A 19271-nucleotide genomic window follows, 5' to 3' on the forward strand; every position below is an offset into this window, starting at 1 on the left:
GAGGTGGCAGCAGAGAGCACTGTGGTCATACAGAAAAGAACAACTCAACTTCCTCTGTAGTGTACAGCAGCTGATAAGTCCTGGAATGATTAAGATTTTTTTTTAATGGTAAGTAATTTACAAATCTGTAACTTTCTGGAGTTAGTCGATATGAAAAAAATGGTTTTCCACCGGAGTAGCCCTTTAAGGTCTCAGTGCTCAGCGCATCCAATCATAAGATAATGCTGAGTGAAGCAGGTGACAGTGTGCTTCGCTCTCCGGCTCAGCACTCAGTCTGTATGATTGCAGGAAACGGGCTCCATTATAGTGACCAGAGCTTTGAGTAGGTCTATAGTAGGTCTCAGCACTGAGACACTGATCGATCTAAACTTTTGACATGTCTGTGTGATATGTTAAAAGTTTTGCTAAATGACAGTAACGCTTCAAATGAGAACTCCCAGAAGAACTGCTGCACCACAACAACACTTACAGGCCTGGGCAGTTCAGTGTTTTCATAAGGAGAGTAGCCTAAATGAGATATTGGGAATACAAAATGTTTTAGGAAAAACATTGGGGTGCTTTCAAAATAGAAACCATACTTGCCTGCCCCAATCCCCCGCAGCTGCTGTTATGACAGCTCCTGGTCCCTACTGCCGTCAGCTGCCCCCACTTCCTGAGAGGTTTTCTTCCTCCAGGAAATGATGACGGGCCGCAGCCTGCCTCAGCCATTGATTGTCTAAGCAAACGTTTCCTGCAGGAGCAAAACTTCACAGGAAGCGGGGAGCAGATGGAACCAGGAACTTTCTGAACAGCAGCTGCAGAAGGATTGGGGCAGATGAATATGGTTTATATTTTTATTTTGAAAGGTTCCCATGCCATTCTAAAAAGAATTGCAAATCAGATCTTTATATTGTTTATTTTGTCCAATCTCCCTATGATAATACTGAGTGGCCAGAAGAAAGGTTTATGATGGTGTCATGAGCCTTTACAAAGGTGGCCTTTATCTTTAACTACAGAATTTCCACTTTTGAAACGTCTCTTGGAAATTCCAGTGCAGCAGAGTCAATGCCATGGCTGTCAATAGGATTCTGCTTCTAAATGAATGATCTTGCTAATTCTTTTGGCAGAATCCGCACTGAATACATTGCCATCTATGGGGAAGACAATGTCTGCTGGTCCTGGCTCAGACTGATTCAGTTACCACCAGCTGCCCTCGGAAACTCTGGCTGGAATATTTCCGTCCGGAGATTCGGTAGTATGTACCTAGCCTAACTGCTTATCAGAAGATGTTTTACATGCGTTTTTGGGAGTTCTACTTTTAGGGTACATTCACACGTACAGGATCCTGCGCAGATTTGATGCACAGGATTTGTAACTGCAGATTAGAAGCTCCGGCAGAAAATCCTGAGCATCAAATCTGCGTACGTGTGAACGTACCCTAAAAGGGTTTTCTAGATCAGCTTTTATTTTTCCATACACAGTACAACATCTGTCCATGGGCAGTGTCCATTATTGGAGTTTAGCTCAAATACACTTTAAACTGGGTAATTCTACAGTAGTGATACTAGACACAGCCTTTGGATAGATGTGATGTTGTTTCTGGAAAACCAGCTATTTTTTATCATGGACAGCCCCTTTTAAAGGGAGTTTCCTGGCTACAGAATTATGTAATGTGACTCCCGATACAGTGGTCCCTCAACATACGATGGTAATTAGAGATGAGCGAACTTACAGTAAATTTGATTCGTCACGAACTTCTCGGCTCGGCGGTTGCTGACTTTTCCTGCATAAATTAGTTCAGCTTTCCGGTGCTCCGGTGGGCTGGAAAAGGTGGATACAGTCCTAGGAAAGAGTCTCCTAGGACTGTATCCACCTTTTCCAGCCCACGGGAGCACCTGAAAGTTGAACTAATTTATGCTGGAAAAGTCATCAACTGCTGAGCCGAGAAGTTCGTGACGAATTGAATTTACTGTAAGTTCGCCCATCTCTAATGGTAATCCGTTCCAAACGGACCATCATTTGTTGAAACCATCGCATGTTGAGGGATCCGTGCAATGTCAAGTATAGGACAGTGGTCTACAACCTGCGGACCTCCAGATGTTGCAAAACTACAACACCCAGCATGCAGATGTTGCAAAACTACAACACCCAGCATGCCCGGACAGCCGTTGGCTGTCCGGGCATGCTGGGTGTAGTAGTTTTCTAACATCTGGCGGTCCACAGGTTGTAGACCACTGTTAGAGGAAGTTGTACTCATCTGTCCCCGCCGCTCCGGACCGTCATCGCTGCCCGGGATGTCGCCGTCCATCGCTGTCACCGCGTACCCGACGCTCCGGCAAGGCCTCTGCTTCCCCGGCATCCACACTCTCCGTCACCGCCATCACGTCGCTACGCACGCCGCACCTATTGGATGACGGGACGTGTGCGCAGGGACGTGATGACGACGATGGAGAGCGCCGACGATGCAGGGATCCTGAAGAGGACCTGCCGGAGCCCCGAGGACAGGTAAGTGATCGTCAGCGGATCACACGCGGCACCGTAAACGGCTATCCGGTGGCAGCTGAAGCAGTCTGCGCGGCCGGATAGCCGTTTATGCGATGGCCCCGACATACAAAAGCATCGTATGTTACTGCTGCCTTCAACATGCGATGGCCTGTATAGTAAAAATAATAAAGATATAGGGGGAGATTTATCAAAACCTGTGCAAAGGAAAAGTTGCCCATAGCAACCTATCAAATTGCTTCTTTCATTTTGCAGAGGCCTTGTTAAAAATGAAAGAAGCGATCTGATTGGTTGCTATGTTTTGATAAATCTCCCCCAACATGCTTACCACCCGCTGTCAGGTCTTCCAGTCCCTGCTGCAGCCATATTATTCCTCCTTACGATTTTTTTTACATTTCTGCAGGAATTTCCCATTCAGTCCAATAGCCTGTTCAGCGGGAAGTGAAATGTCATTTGTAGGAGAAAGGACAGAAGCACAGCGGGGACCAGAAGATCTGACGGTGGAGATGGCAAGTATGGCAGTTTTTTTTTTCCCTTTACTACCTCGGGAGTTACATTACAAAATACTGTAGCCTAGAGACCCATTTAAGCAGCATAAACCATCTTTATCACATTAATCTGCTGTTTGGAGGGACAGTTATTGTATCATGGTCTTCCTATTGCATCTAATAGCTTTGTTCTTATATAGTAGCACTATAAGCGCTTGTAAACTCTAGAACCAATAGGGTATTGGTCACAATAAGCAGCAAAGTCAAGAATTGAAAACAATTGTTTTGGTAAGATTATCCATGCAGCTTACAAAAGGAACTAATAGCAGCTTCAATACATATTCGATATGGCAGAAACACCCATTTAACTATGCACAGCAGGCAGACACTACAGGGGGGGGGGTACTATACATCATTGACTCTTACCTTACTAAAACTAGCTCAAGGCAGCAGCTGATCTAATGTTATGGTTTGAACCCTACATCTAACTACAATGGAGAACTGTTAGAAAAGGATCGGTGTGCGTTCTGAAAACCACAGTGTCGGAAGCACTTCAAGAGAACCCTATGGCTCTTAGACCCAGTTTTCATGCAAGGATTCAAGAACAGGAGACCAAGGTTATCTGCTCAGGTGACCGGAAGGATATCTGCAATGTACAAATCTGGAATTCTCCCAGAAATACAAGAGGGACCAGAGTGAGATCTGCCTAAACTACAGTTTGCTGTTTAAGACTGAACTGAAATGGTTAACCTAAAAACCCGACCCAAATACAGTAAAGGATTTCAGTGCAGAATCCAAATTTCAATGTAAAAAAAATTCCTACGGGGACCAGAGCAGATTTATTACATAAAATAGCAATACTATGGGGTTAAACCTCCAATTCACTCATAACAATCAACAGAAAAGACTCTTTTAGGCACCTTCATATGCATGCATATCTTGTTTGTTTTCATTTTCTTTTCATTAAGCCCAATTCTTTATACAGGAATAGTTTTCCTAAAGTTTGTCCTGTTAGTACTCTTTAAAGAAAGGAATTCAAAAAGAAATGAGATATACAATTGGAGTCTGATAATGAGATGTTTGAGGCTTTGTTTCATCATCAGGCTCGAGATACACCATAAAGTGCCACAAGATCCACATTGTGTATATAGTGACGTAACATCCTGTAACACCACAGAATGCTTGTCTGTACATTTAGTGATTGCACAAAACCCAGTGATGCCCAGCACTACAATTTAACGTGGCTATACACCAACAATGGTTGCCGGCTGAACGCTCATTGGGCCAACAGCTGTTGTTCTGTCCTCCCTACACACATACACACTTGGTTTGGTGGAAAAGGGGATTTATTGTAGTCAGACACCTCTGGCTTTTCTCCCTTGATAACAAAATGATCAGGTGTTGAAATAAATCATCTGTCTGGAAACAGTCAGGACACCCCATATACATGATGGTAGTCAAATCATGAAAATGTGTGGACTTGGTTGACTTTGCTTTTATGTGTTTGGCCTCCTTAGGCTGGAATTCCACTTGTTTTTTTGGGGGGAAAAACGCCAATTCTGCCGCATGGCGTTTTTAGGCCAAAAAAACGCTGCGGCCAGATGTTAGCTGTAAATCAATTAAAATTGCAAAATTCTTTTTCCACTTGGCGTTTTTCAGTTTGGCTTTTTTGTAATCCTTTTGGCGTTTTTTTACTCTTTCTTGGGCGTTTTTCAGCTCCTTGGCGGTTTTGCTAAATCGCAGCATGTTGAGCCTATGGCGTTTTTTTCCCTGAAACTGTGGTGCTTTTCCCCCATAGAAGTCTATGGGAGTGAAAAAACGCCAAGAAAAATGCCATGTGGGTTTTAACTTTGGCGTTTTTTCAGGCGGTTTTTATTCTCTTTTGGATCCAAAAAAGTGTTAGAGATACCTTTTTTAATAAAATTTCGTAGGGTACCATTAAAAAAAATAATAATAAAAAAGATACAGTAGTGATGGAAAAAATTGTATTTAACCAAATTTATCTTTTTTATAATCAAATTTTTATAAAATTTTAAAACCGGGATCAGTTTGAGTGCGGGCAGGGCACTAAAAATATAGGTGACAATAATAAAAATGTAGTGTGTGCGTGTTTTTCACTTTTTTTTTCTTTATTTTTAAGGTGATACTACTACTCCCAGCATGGAACACACGGTTCCATGATGGGAGTAGTAGTTCCTGTACTAATTGACAGATCGCCCGGGTTCCATTGCGATCCTTCTGTATAATGTATAGATGCGGCTGGCCGCTCTTCTATGGTCCCCTGCACTGCCGTATATATACACCTATTCATATTTCACGCAGAGAGCTGTGATTGGCCAGATGGTTCTAGCCAATCACAGCTCTCTGTGGGATATATGAATATGTGTGTATATACGTTAGTGCAGGGGACCAGAGAAGAGCGTCGGCCCGCATCTATACATTATACAGGGGGATCACAGCGGGTGCTGTGATCTTTCCTTAACTGCAGGTACTACTACTCCCAACATGGAGCACACTCTGCTCCATGCTGGGAGCTGTAGTACCTGCATTAATAGACAGATCACAACAGGTGTCAGAAGTTACACTCGCTGCGATCTGTCTATTAATGCAGGTACTACAGCTCCCAGCATGGAGCAGAGTGTGCTCCATGATGGGAGTAGTAGTACCTGCAGTTAAGGACAGATCACAGAGGGTATCACTCCTGATCCCTGCTGTGATCGTCCTATCTATTGCAGAGATGCAGAGCGGCTTTCTCCTGCGCTCCGTATCTCTGCACTATACTCTGGCCAGTGATATGAATAGAACATCGATCATTCATATTTCCCTCAGAGCAGTGATTGGCTGCAACCGTCCGGCCAATCACCACTTTTGGCAGAAAATATGAATGAGTGATGTTCTATCCACATCACTGGCCAGCAGGACTATAGTGCAGAGATGAGAGCGCTGTATAGAGCCGATCCGCATCTCTGCTATATTATGGACCATCCCTACTGCGTCTTTTTTTTTTTTTGGTACCCAACACATTTTGAAAAAAACGCCAAAGGGGCCAAAAATGCAATTTCAACTCAAAGGCAAAATCGCCAGAAAAAACGTCAGATGCAGGAAATTGCACTGGCGTTTTTTCCGGCGTTTCTTTTTTTCAGTGAATAAAACACTGGAAAAAAAAAAGTGGAATCCTAGCCTTAGTCGGATCCTATATGGCCAACTTTAGTCTACCTCCACATTTTCTGAAAGGAAAAGTAAACCAAATTCAGACCTTTTTCACTTCTCCAGTATGTGAGTATATGATGAACTATCGGTCGCCTTATCACAGTGTGAACTCATTCATGCTCTGGATATAGCCCCAAAAGGAAAAAATAAATAAATAAATAAAACTAAATGGAAAAAAATAAATGATAATAAATATATAGACAATATAATAAAAGCTAGTGCATATCCTCAGAGCCCCAAGACACGAATTTAGTCTCTGGTCTTCACTGCACAGGCCAACATTGAACCATATGGACTTAGCAGAATAGTTATTGTTTCCCAGTATATTGTTCCCCGCTTCCATCTGACATCTCTCTATAAATAAATAAATAAATAAATAAGTATAAACACAAAATATAACATTGTGTGGTTGTTAAGACCACTAAGCATTGAGGAATACTGCTTCATCCGAATCGGGATCCTTCCCACTGTCCTCGCTCGGTAATGAGTCCCCACCACTCGGAGACCTGCAGCTCAAGTCCTCCACCCCGGATTCCTGGTCACTGTTAGCAGACAGGTCCGGGTCCGAGCTCTTTAAATGGTCCTGGGTTAGGATGAGGGCAGAGTCCTCTTCTCCTTGGGATGGACTGCGGGAGGGGAACAGCTTCAGGTTGGTGCTGTAATCTTGCGGTGTATTAGCAGGAGAGTGGTTGGTGATGCACATTTGGAAGTTATGGATTTTTGGCTGATCGTTGAGATTCTTATTGGTTTCATTTGCCTCTCTGTTTTCCAGCTTTGCTAATCGCTAAAGGTGAAAATATGAGACAAAAAAAAAAAGTTACACCTATAAACAAAATTTTAGATGCTCCTTGGTGCTCAGTTATTTTCTACTCCAGTGTTTCCCAACCAGGGTGCCTCCAGCTGTTACAAAACTACAACTCCCAGCATGCCTGGACAGCCTTCGGCTGTCCAGGCATGCTGGGAGTTGTAGTTTTGCAACAGCTGGAGGCACCTTGGTTGGAGAACCTTGCTATAATGCAGAAGATACCTTTTCCATGAACTCCATTTCTTCCTCTAGCTGCTGGGTCTCTTCTTTTACTGCCTGAAGAAAATCAGTCACCGACTGCCGGGGGTGCATCCCTTTCTCGAATCGGTTGTAAAGGCCCCTCCAAAACCTGATACATTTGTTAAAAAAAACTAAACTGTAGAATTTATAAAAGACAAAAACGACACCAGATTATAAATCATTTCATGATTTATTAATACTTCTAGGTAGGGGCGTAGCTATAGGGGGTGCATAGGTAGCAGTCGCACCACCTGGTACCTGCCCCATATGAGACCAGAATTTGAATTGGCACATGGGGCCCTGTTGCAGATTTTGCATCGGGGCTCAGAAGTAGAGATGAGGGAACTTACAGTAAATTCGATTCGTCCCGAACTTCTCGGCTCGGCAGTTGCTGACTTTATCCTGCATAAATTATTTCAGCTTTCAGGTGCTCCGGTGGGCTGGAAAAGGTGGATACAGTCCTAGGAGAGAGTCTCTAGCCCACCGGAGCACCTGAAAGCTGAACTCATTTATGCAGGATAAAGTCAGCAACCGCCGAGCCGAGAAGTTCGCAGACATTTCCAAAGACTTTTTTTTTTTTTATTGGTCAAAACTCCAAAAAGAAAGGAGGTCGATGACAGCAGAGTGATTCCTGTAATCCAGCATGCATGTTGTGTTAAAGAATCGCTGCTGCAGACTTCATTTGTTTACTGCGCTGTTGCTGACCCCACTTTCTGGAAATTTGCATTACCGTGAGGTCAAGACTGACCAAGCCTGCCAGTTGACATGCAATAGAGACGTATTTGTGAAGGTGCTACCCATTTAAAGAGGCCCTGTAGCGTACCCCAAAACACTAATACCAAAACTTAAGTTTAAGGCACCCTGATCACACACCTTTTACAGTTTCTTGATACATCCTTCTGTTCCCAAGATATGAGGGTTTTTAATTTTTCTGACACTTAAGGGAATCGTCCAATGGGTGGAACTTAAAGGGGTACTCCGGGGAAAAAAAATAGACGTTACACAGATTTATAAATTACTTCTATTTAAAAAATCTTATTCCTTCCAGTACTTATCAGCTGCTGTATGCTCCACATGAAGTTCTTTTCTTCTTTAAAAAAAAATAAAAATCAGTCTGACCACAGTGCTCTGTGTTGACACCTCTGTCTGTCTCAGGAACTGTCAAGAGCAGGGGAGGTTTGCTATGGGGATATGCTCCTGCTCTGGACAGTTCTTGACATGGACAGAGGTGTCAGCAGAGAGTACTGTGGACAGACAGAAAATAAATTCAAAAAGAAAAGAAGTATACAACAGCTGATAAGTTCTGGAAGGGTTAAGATTTAAAAGAAGTAATTTACAAATCTGTATAACTTTCTGGCACCAGTTGATTTAAAAAAAATAGTTTTTCATTGGAGTACCTCTTTAATTTTAACAAAGGGAGAAAATATCAGGTGAGGGGTGGGACTGTACAGTTAGGGGGTATGTATTAGACATACATGCCCCTGAATGTACAACATCCACACCCCCTGGCTGTATAATCCTGCCCCCCTTCCCCTCCCATTATTAAAACTAAATTCACGCCTATCTGACTGATTACCTACATTTGTCAGACAAATTAGAAACCCTTTATCAAACTGTAAAGAGGAGTGTGATCAGGGAGTCCTATACTATTTTAGGTACATCCTTTTGGGTTAGTTACACGTCCTCTTTAAGGCTGCATGCACATCTCGTTTTTTACATAAGGGTGCCAGATCCGGCTGGGGGAGGGGAAAACTTTAATGAGCCGACCGGAGTCAAACGGCTCAGTTTTGGACCGGGCTTAAAACCGTAGTATACTACGGTTTTAGGTCCGGTCAGGAAACCGCATACGGGTCAAAACTGAGCCGACCGGAGTCACCGTTTGGCTTCGGTCGGCTCATTAAAGTAAAAGTAGTCACAGGCTGATCCGCCTGGGGTACGGGAGCGCCCAGTTTTCCCCTCCCCCAGCTGGATCCGACACCCGTATGTAAAAAACTAGGTGTGAGCGCAGCCTAACACTGAGCTCAAACTACTTCATTCTATTGCAGCCACCTGTATTTTAGGGTTGATGAAGGGGAAGTGAATGGTTTATTATAGTTCTGCTGCTTTAATACATTATAATGTCTTACTTGAAATGACTTGGAGTGGTGTTTGGTCTCAGAGTTCCTTGTGTCTGACTGTGGTCTGGTCTGTACAGTGGGTTCATATAATCCAGCCGCTGCTTCCACAGATAAGACCAAAGAGAATAGGTTCTCTCCTGAATTCTATAAGGTAACAATAGCATAATAGTTATACGGTATTTTTGGACATCTTTTGTATTTTTAGAACTATTTTAGTGGAGTTAAACATTTTTAATATTGCAAGCATTTCTATAAAACTTATAGATACTTATTATAAACTTCTTTAAAGGGGTACTCCTGTGGAAAACTTTTTTTTTTTTTTTTTTTTTTTTAAATCAACTGATGCCAGAAAGTTAAACAGATTTGTAATACTACAGAAGAAATGCTTTTCTTTTTGGGTTTCTCTGATGTCACGACCACAGTGCTCTCTGCTGACCTCTGCTGTCCATAGCAGCATATGTTTGCTAAGGGGATTTTCTCCTGCTCTGGACAGTTCCTAAAATGGACAGCAGAGGTCAGCAGAGAGCACTGTGGTCGTGACATCAGAGAAATTCAAAAAGAAAAGCATTTCCTCTATAGTATACAGCCCCTAAAAAGTACTGGAAGGATTAAGATTTTTAATAGAAGTAATTTACAAATCTGTTTAAACTTTCTGGCAGCAGTTGATTTAAAAAAATAAGTTTTCCACAGGAGTACCCCTTTAAAGCTTCAATTATTTGGAGCGAGGGCAGATCTGTATATGAATCCTAAATACTCAAACTACAAAAAGCTTACAGATCACCCTTAAAGGGGTATTCCAGGCAAAACCTTTATTTACATATATATATCTCAACTGGCTCTGGAAAGTTAAACAGATTTGTGAATTACTTCTATTAAAAAATCTTAATCCTTCCAATAGTTATTAGCTTCTGAAGTTTTCTGTCTAACTGCTCAATGATGATGTCACGTCCCGGGAGCTGTGCATGATGGGAGAATATCCCCATAGGAACTGCACAGCTCCCAGACGTGAGTCATCAGAGAGCAGTTAGACAGAAAACAACAACTCAACTTCAGAAGCTAATAACTATTGGAAGGATTAATTGACAAATCTGTTTAACTTTCCGGAGCCAGTTGATGTATAAAAAAAAAGTTTTGGCCTGGAATACCCCTTTAAAGGATGCAGCAGGCCACAAAATTGAGCAGTTGACTAGTGCTGTACCATGTATCATTCTCATTACACCATTTTTTTATTGTTTTATTTTGCAGCTTTTTGTTCTGGTTTTCCTGTGCCTGACAGATTTCTAAAAGTTTTTCACCTTTTTTCATGTTTGATGCCTAGTTTTTTTTCTATGATCAGCTGAAATAAAATTAGGGAAATGCCGTAATAAATAATTTGCAACAGCTCTCTTAATTACATTAATATGATTTGTCACAAAATATGACCAAAAACACGCAGTGACAAAAAGACAACAAATTACAAAACTCTTCATAATAAAATCAGTCCCATAGTCTTTTCAAACATTTTGGGAAAACACTCAAACCAATCATATATTCTGCTGGCAACAATAATACAGAAATAGGAAGAGAATGAGCAGCACATAACGGATGTATACTTCTACAGAAATCATAGACACCAATGAGAAGCCTGGAAAGCCAACAGAAGAGAGGACATTCTGGAGAACAATATTCCTAATATCTCCCCGGAGATATAAAGTACTTTTTGTCAGTGAGCGGGGGAGCTGCATAATACTGGAAGAAGAAAAAACAACACAGGAGCGAAGAGTAGAATACATGACAGCTACAGCACCGAAGGGAGCGGGTCAGGTAAGTATGCAGGCTTTTGTTTTTTTAAAAGGGGTACTCCGCTGCTCAGCGTTTGGAACAAACTGTTCTGAACGCTGGAGCCAGCGCCGGGAGCTTGTGATGTCATAGCCCCCTCATGCCGTTACGCACCGCCCCCTCAATGCAAGTCTATGGGAGGGGGCGTGACAGCCATTTGTTCCAAACGCTGAGCAGCGGAGAACCCCTTTAAGGCACAAGGAGCTATAGAGTTAACTTTGGAATTCTCATGAAAAACCTCTTTAATGTTAAAAGATGTACTGGCAAAATAACATATTTGATGCGCAGGATTTAAAGCTGCAGATTTTATGATGCAGATTTTAATGTAAACCGCTTTAAATCCTAAGCATCAAATATCTGCAGGATACTGTACTTGTGAATAGACCCTAAGGGTACGTTCACACATATAGGATCTGCTGCATATTTTTGCAGCTGATTTTGCTGCTACCCATTTAAGTTATTGGTTAGAAAAATATACAGCAAAAATATGCAGCAGATCCTGTACGTGTGAACATACCCTAAAGAAGTATTTCGGATTACATTTAAATCGTTTCCAGGGTGGCACTGTAACATAAAAAAATTGTTACTCACCTGCCGCTGTTCCAACAGTGTCACATCCATGTGTCAGCGCTTCCTCTTCTCTATCCCATAACATAGGAAATGCCCGCTCAGCCACAGCAGTGACCCGCCTCAGATTAGGGGGTTCTGAGGTAGAGCCCATTTATCACCAGAGAGCAACTTCAATAAACTGTGTAAGTACTGTGATAAGTCTACGTTTTCTATAGTGCTGCTACAGGGTAATTAACACTTGCATGCCAGGTTCACCCACAGCTTATGGTCGCATATACCAGCAGTGCCACGCCCTGCGATCAATTTATTCTAACAATATTACATTACTATCCCAGAATACTTATTGTCTCACCTCATTTCTCTCCTCTCCTTCTCGCAGTTGCACATGAAGTTCCCATACTGACAGGAGTACACGTGGTGCTGTATGTGGACCAGAAATCTCTCATTGAATTCAAAGGCACATGGAAATTGCTCCATGAGCTGCCAGACACACTCCAGGAACTGGTCAATGACTGGGGAAACTTCCTTAGGATCGCCTTCTAAATTTCCATACCTAAAATAAACATTTGATGAAAAGCAATACAGATAAAGGATTTTTTTTTACAGTATTTAGTTTTATAATTGCTCTTACCTTTTTACCATTATGAAATCAAAGGGAAAGAGCATACTGTATTTTATGAAAAACTAGCTGAGTACCTGGCGTTGCCCAATTTTTCCTTTGTAATCCTTGTTGGGGAGGAAAAGCAACAAAGGAGGAAGCTTTTGACCTTATATCCCGACCTCATATCCCGTCCTCATATCCTGATCTCATATCCCGTCCTCATATCCCATCCTCATATCCCGACCTTATATTCTGTCCTCATATTTTGCCCTTATATCCTGTCTTCATAGCCCGTCCTCATCCCCATATCCCAACCTTATAGCCTGACCTCATATCCCGTCCTCATATCCCGACCTTATATTCTGTCCTCATATTTTGCCCTTATATCCTGTCTTCATAACCCGTCCTCATCCCCATATCCCGACCTTATAGCCTAACCTCATATCCCGACCTCAGGTGGGGCTGAGTTGTGATAAAAATATTGTAAGCCGAAAATAGAAGGGGATGTGGCTTTGTGGTAGTGGCCGTGATTTGCAAGCCAGACCGATGCACATAAAGGGTAGGAAATAAAAGGGGTGTGGCTTAAAGGGTGGGTGTGGCTTTACAAGATGAGGTGTGACATGCAGGGAGGCGGTGGCTTACAAGCCAGACTGATGCATTCACCAGGAGATGCAGAGCGGAGTTTGTGGTACTGGAAGTCCCATATACTTGCATTGAACTTGAAACAAAAAAAACATCCTTCACATAAGGGTAAATTCCAGAATTCCAGCTTTATACATCTTATCCCCTATCCAAAAGATAGGGGTAAGATGTATGATCGCCGCTGGGGACCCCCGTGATCTAGATGCAGTCCCGGCATTCTGTGCCGGGCACTGCCTCCGAGACAGGGACATGATGTCTCGGCCATGCCCCCCCTTGTGACGTCAAGCCATGCCCCCTCCATTCATGTCTATGGGAAGGGGCTTGACAGCCGTCACGCCCCCTCCCATAGACATGAATGGAGGAGGCTAGGCTGTGCCGGTACGTCCCCGTGTCGGAGGCAGTGCCCGACACAGAATGCTGGGGCTGCACCTAGATAGCAGGGGTCCTCAGCGGCAGGACCCTGCGATTATACATCTTATCCCCTATCCTTTGTAGAGGGGATAAGATGTACAAAGCCCAAATACCCCTTAATTTAACTATCATATATTTTTATTTCACATATAAGTAATATGTGACCAAGTATTATTGAAATATCTCCAGCCATACGGAAGTTATGTGGGAACATACATTCCCCATAGATTTGCATGGGACTTTAAACAAAAATCACAAACCCTCACAAATGGGGATAGGTTATGGTTAAATAACTATTCGATAATTTTAGTGGACATATAAGTAACATGTGACCAAGTATTATCGAAATATCTCCAGCCGTTTGGAAGTTATGCAGTGACATATATTTCACATTGACTTGTATTGGACTTTAAACAAAAACCCAGACCCTCACAATTGGGGTGGGTAAGAGTTAAATTACCTATCCTATGTTTGTTGTTGACATATAAGTAACATGTGTGCCAAGTTTCATGTTAATATATTTAGCCGTTTGGACGTGATGCTGGAACATACACACACACATACATACATACACACACACATACATACACACACATACATACACATATACATACATACACATACACACATACACACATACATACGCACATACATACACACATACATACACACATACATACACACATACGCACATACATACACACATACATACATACATACATATACATACATATACATACATACACACATACGGACATACATACACACATACATACACACACATATACATACATACATATACATACACATATACACACATAAATACACATATACACACATACACACATACACACATACATACACATATACACACACACACACACACACACATTGGGGGAGATTTATCAAAACTTGTGAAGAGATAGAGTGGTGCAGATCAGATCGCTTCTTTCATTTTTTCAGAGGCCTTTTCAAAAATGAACGAAGCGATCTGATTGGTTGCTATGGGAAACTCAGCAACTTTTCCTCTGGACAGGTGTTGATAAATCTTCCCCACTGAGTTCTATATATTATAGATTTGCCTTTCAATCTATCACCTACTTTGGGCAAACCAGGAAAATGCTGAATTAAAGGAGTTTTCCATCTCATAAACTACCAGCATATCTCTGGGATCTACCAACCCATGGGACCCTCAGCGATCATGGCAATTAAAGGCACCTGAATGGAGTGTGCTGCAGTACCGTGAAAAGCCAGGTGGCTGGGGGCACCACTGTGCAGGTAAAAACACAAGATGTTGTGGATCCCAGAAGTTGGACCCCTGTCAATGATAAAATGATGACATATAACACTGATGTGCCATCACTTTATGAGCAGGGCATACCCCTTTTAATATTAGCTTTGCTCCTTTTGACAGGAAAGTCCTTTTACTACTGGAAACCACTATTTTTTAACTCATAAAATATAACAAAAACCTATGTGGCTCAACGTTCAGATGACTTTTTCAGTATGTGTGCGGTGACCGGCATTACCTGTGGTTGAACTTGTGTCCAAATGAAATCCAGTCTTTTTCTATTAACACCTATTAGCAATTGAGAAAATGTTTTATTAGATTCAAAATGATAATACTATACAAACAGCAATGTCACCAAAAACATACTATCAATATCACCACATATGTTATATAACATCTCTTACCATAAATCCTTTTATGGTTCTGTAATAAGGGTCAAGTAATAGACTGGATATAGAGCAGACCTGAGCAGTGCGGTCCCAACCATCAGAACAATGAACAAGCACACTGGCGCCCTCTTCTGATATGGCCTGAATGTGCAAGTAAGACCAAAAAGTTACTAAAAAAAATAAATTCTACTTCAATTCCAATTAAATTAGCTGTGTGGGGTCAATGTCCACTTAAAAGCTTCATTCTGTGACAGCAGAAACTTTTATATGACTTTTTTTTAAGGATGTTCTCACAAGAATTGTTTAGAGCAGCACAAGCAAAACAACCGGCAGTGGAACATGGATATAGAAGATACATCTACTATACAGATGTAGCCAGCATCATCCTGATCCCAGACGAGTCAAGATATTGTACTGCATCCTGAAGTGGACATGAATTATCCTAAGATGTTGGCACTATAATAATAATAGTTCATAGATAGACAACACGGCACTACTTTCCCTTCAGGTGCAGAACGGTGATGACACGGCAGACTAGGACTAAGGATTGCTAGAGGTGGTGCTCTGACTAGTGATAGTGCATGGAATCGCAACAAAGAAGAAGAGTAATAATCGGCAACTCACCGCGGCCAGCTGAGTAAATCTTCTTTTATTTCATACTCACAATAATCTCATATGGGAAGAGGGTAGTGGGGGCACACAGGATGGCGACCAAGCTCCGTTTCGCACGATGTTCGTGCTTCCTCCGGCCATTCATGGCCGGAGGAAGCACGAACATCGTGCGAAACGGAGCTTGGTCGCCATCCTGTGTCCCCCCACTACCCTCTTCCCATATGAGATTATTGTGAGTATGAAATAAAAGAAGATTTACTCAGCTGGCCGCGGTGAGTTGCCGATTATTTCTCTTCTTCTTTGTTGCGACTATAATAATAATATTAATAATAATAACCCCTCACAACACATTACCGCGTTAAGTTAATGCATTCAAGATAACATGGTTACATCTGTATATCTAAATAGTTTTTCCGGCTGTACTACAAGGCTGTAAAGGACACAGATACAACATCTCTGAATACCTTTGCAATGAAGATGCCAGCATCCAGTATCGTCTTGATGTGTTTTAACCATCCGGAGGATTCGAGACCCCAAAGAAATTCGCCCGTAGAAGGAGATCGGTGCTCACATACTGCAATCACGAACAGGACAATAAGCTCCATTCATATAGATATTCTATAGAAAAATATGCCAGTTCCACAACATTTTATAGCCACTGCAAGTTTTTCATGTATGTATATGTAGTTGTAGTTTTGCAAAAGCTGGAGGTCCACAGTTTGGAGACCACTGACCTAAAAGTAAGACTACTCTAGCAGCTCCAGTTTTGGTGTTCCCTTGACCATTGTAGATGCTTTTGGTGTAGTACAGTGGGCGGCAGGGGCACTTTCTCTGACCTTTCTACTAAGGATCGACCAATTATCGGTTTGACCGATATTATCGGCCAATAATCGCGATTTTGGACATTATCGGTATCAGCAATTACCTTGCCGATATGCCGATAATGCCCCAACCCCCGCCCCCCCATTGCCTCCCCCCATCCCCGGTGTTATAATTACCTGTTCCCCGGGGTCCGCGATCCTTCTGGCTCCTGCGCTGTTGCTGTGCGCTGGGTAATGACGAGTGACGTCACCAACGCGACGTCACCGTCAGTACGCACAGTGACAGCGCTGGATGCCGACGGAGCCAGAAGGATCGCGGACCCCCGGGAACAGGTAATTATAACACCGGGGATGGGGGGAGGCAATGGGGCAGCGGCGGTATGTGGGTAGAGGATGGGGGGGGAGGTGATGGGGCAGCGGCGGTATGTGGGTAGAGGATGGGGGGGGAGGTGATGGGGCAGCGGCGGTATGTGGGCAGAGGATGGGGGGGAGGCAATGGGGCAGCGGCGGCGGTATGTGGGCAGAGGATGGGGGGGAGGCAATGGGGCAATGGTGGTGGTTAGACTCAGGACAGGCAGGGGGAGAGATGCGGGTGGCGGCAGCAGTCTCTGGCACCGCATAAGCCGCTGCAGTTCATTGATTTAAAGCGCCCGCTTTAAATCATTGATCTGCAACGGCTTCTGCCCCGCCGGGGGGTTTTGAAATAGCCAATAACTTATACAGAAATATCGGTATAAGTTATCGGCTAACGGCCTGAAAGGTGACAGATTATCAGTATCGGCCCTATAAAATCGATATCGGTCGATCCCTACTTTCTACATACACTGTGCACATTTACTGTGAATTATACTTCTCAGCACACATTGCATAAAGTTTTCCCCAGAAGCGGATTAGCATGTACATGAGGTCTGTTTATTCCATATCTCTCAGCAGGAGACCTTTGAGCTGTACATACATACAGCGTAGGATATATACACAAGCCTACACCCTAATCTTTAATGTATTAAATAGATTGATATCTATAACTACCAGAACAAATAACTACAGCTACCTACTGGGACACACAGGCTGAGAAGAGAGTAAGCATGCTGCCATTGTTGACACTAGTGGCTTTCCAGTTAGTTTTAAAGGGGTACTCCTGTGGAAAACGTTTTTTTTTTTAAATCAACTGGTGCCAGAAAGATAACAGATTTGTAAATTACTTCTATTAAAAAATCTTAATCCTTCCAGTACTCATTAGCTGCTGAATATTACAGAGGAAATTATTTTCTTTTTGGAACACAGAGCTGTCTGCTGATATCATGAGCACAGTGCTCTCTGCTGACATCTCAGTCCATTTTAAGAACTGTCCAGAGTAGGAGAAAATCCCCATAGCAAACATATGCTACTCTGGACAGTTCCTAAAATGGACAGAGATGTCAGCAGAGAGCACTGTGGTCATGATATCAGCAGAGAGCACTGTGTTCCAAAAAGAAAACCATTTCCTCTGTAGTATACAGACTCTACAAAGAACTGGAAAGATTAAGATTTTTTAATAGAAGTAATTTACAAATCTGTTTAACTTTCTGGCACCAGTTGATTAAAAAAAAAAAAAAACGTTTTCCACGGGAGTACCCCTTTAATAAGAATTGTGTACAATCTGGAGTAAAGAACATTTTTAAAAAAATGCAGGAGAAAGGAGCACGGAGCAAGCTATGCATTTAATATGTGGAAATATACAGTTGTATAACTATTTTAGAACAAAAGGGAACTCACAGATTAGATGTCATGCTCCTCAAGTACAACACTTTCTTTCTATTTTCTTGTTCAAAACTATGTAACATTCTTATAAAAGACTTTATAAAATTCATGTGATCACAAAAGAAAGTAAAGTCCGGCACTGCCAATATGTGTTCTGCTAGGATCTTGAGAGTGTGTGCTGCTGGTGGTGCTGCACGCGTTGAATGAAGAGATGGATAATGCAGACACATGAAGAAAGGAGCGGAGCAACTCACCAGGTAAGTAGATAGCAGCAGGATAGATCACTTCACATTTGTACGGTGAATAGTCAGGGAGGCGGTAGATGGAAACAGGGGAATCAGGCGTCGCGCCCGACGCCTGATTCCCCCGTTTCCATCTACCACCTCCCTGCTTGTTCACCATATGGACATGAAGTGATCTATCCTGCTGCTATCTACTTACCGGGTGAGTTGCTCCGCTCCTTTCTTCATGTGTCTGCTTTATTAAAGGGGTATTCCGGGCAAAAATATTTTATCCCCTATCCAAAGGATAGGGGATAAGGTGTCTGATCGCAGGGGGCCCGCTGCTGAGACCCCCCGCGATCTCCCTGTAGCACCTGCATTATATGCGGGTGCTGAATCTCCAGCTTCAGAAAGTCACGCCCCTTCCCATAGACATGAATGGAGGGGGGCATGGCGTGATGTCACGCCCCCAGTCCCGGAAGTTTCCGAAACTAGAGACGCAGTCCCCACGTAGAATAGCATAGACAAATCCTTTGGATAGGGGATAAAATGTTTTTGCCCGGAATACCCCTTTAAATTCAGTTGCCTGGAGATGCCTCCTTCATTGTCATTGCTGGATTGTGACGCGATGTTTCAGGGTGTACACCTTAGGCTAAGTTTCCACTTGTTTTTTTTTTCTGGCAGTTTTTGGAAAACTGCAACTGCAGATATTGAGCCAAAGTCAGAAGTGGATCCATAAGGGAAGAGAAGTATAAGGGTATGTTCACACTATGTAATTCCCGTGGAATTCCGTGAGCGGAATGCTGCAAACGAA

The 19271-nt window shown here is 42.7% G+C and overlaps 1 protein-coding gene and 1 long non-coding RNA gene across 2 annotated transcripts in view; one reads left to right on the forward strand and one right to left on the reverse strand.

Moving 5' to 3' along the window:
* The first annotated feature begins 1923 nt into the window (after positions 1 to 1923).
* Positions 1924 to 12244, forward strand: LOC130356873 (uncharacterized). The gene is made up of 3 exons (XR_008889021.1): positions 1924 to 2994; positions 11817 to 11911; positions 12109 to 12244. It is a non-coding gene; the product is annotated as an uncharacterized LOC130356873 (long non-coding RNA).
* The window catches only part of MTMR7 (myotubularin related protein 7), a 67384-nt gene continuing 54211 nt past the window's right edge, over positions 6099 to 19271 (reverse strand). Inside the window, exons 8-14 of the mRNA XM_056558940.1 lie at positions 16140 to 16249; positions 15079 to 15204; positions 14913 to 14962; positions 12082 to 12282; positions 9351 to 9485; positions 7207 to 7333; positions 6099 to 6963 (exon numbers count right to left, since the gene is read on the reverse strand). Of these exons, the coding sequence (XP_056414915.1) occupies positions 6601 to 6963; positions 7207 to 7333; positions 9351 to 9485; positions 12082 to 12282; positions 14913 to 14962; positions 15079 to 15204; positions 16140 to 16249 (1112 nt within the window). The 3' untranslated portion in view covers positions 6099 to 6600. The remainder of the gene's footprint in view (positions 6964 to 7206; positions 7334 to 9350; positions 9486 to 12081; positions 12283 to 14912; positions 14963 to 15078; positions 15205 to 16139; positions 16250 to 19271) is intronic.

Source organism: Hyla sarda, chromosome 1, assembly GCF_029499605.1.
Source record: "Hyla sarda isolate aHylSar1 chromosome 1, aHylSar1.hap1, whole genome shotgun sequence".
Classification (NCBI taxonomy): Eukaryota; Metazoa; Chordata; class Amphibia; order Anura; family Hylidae; genus Hyla; species Hyla sarda.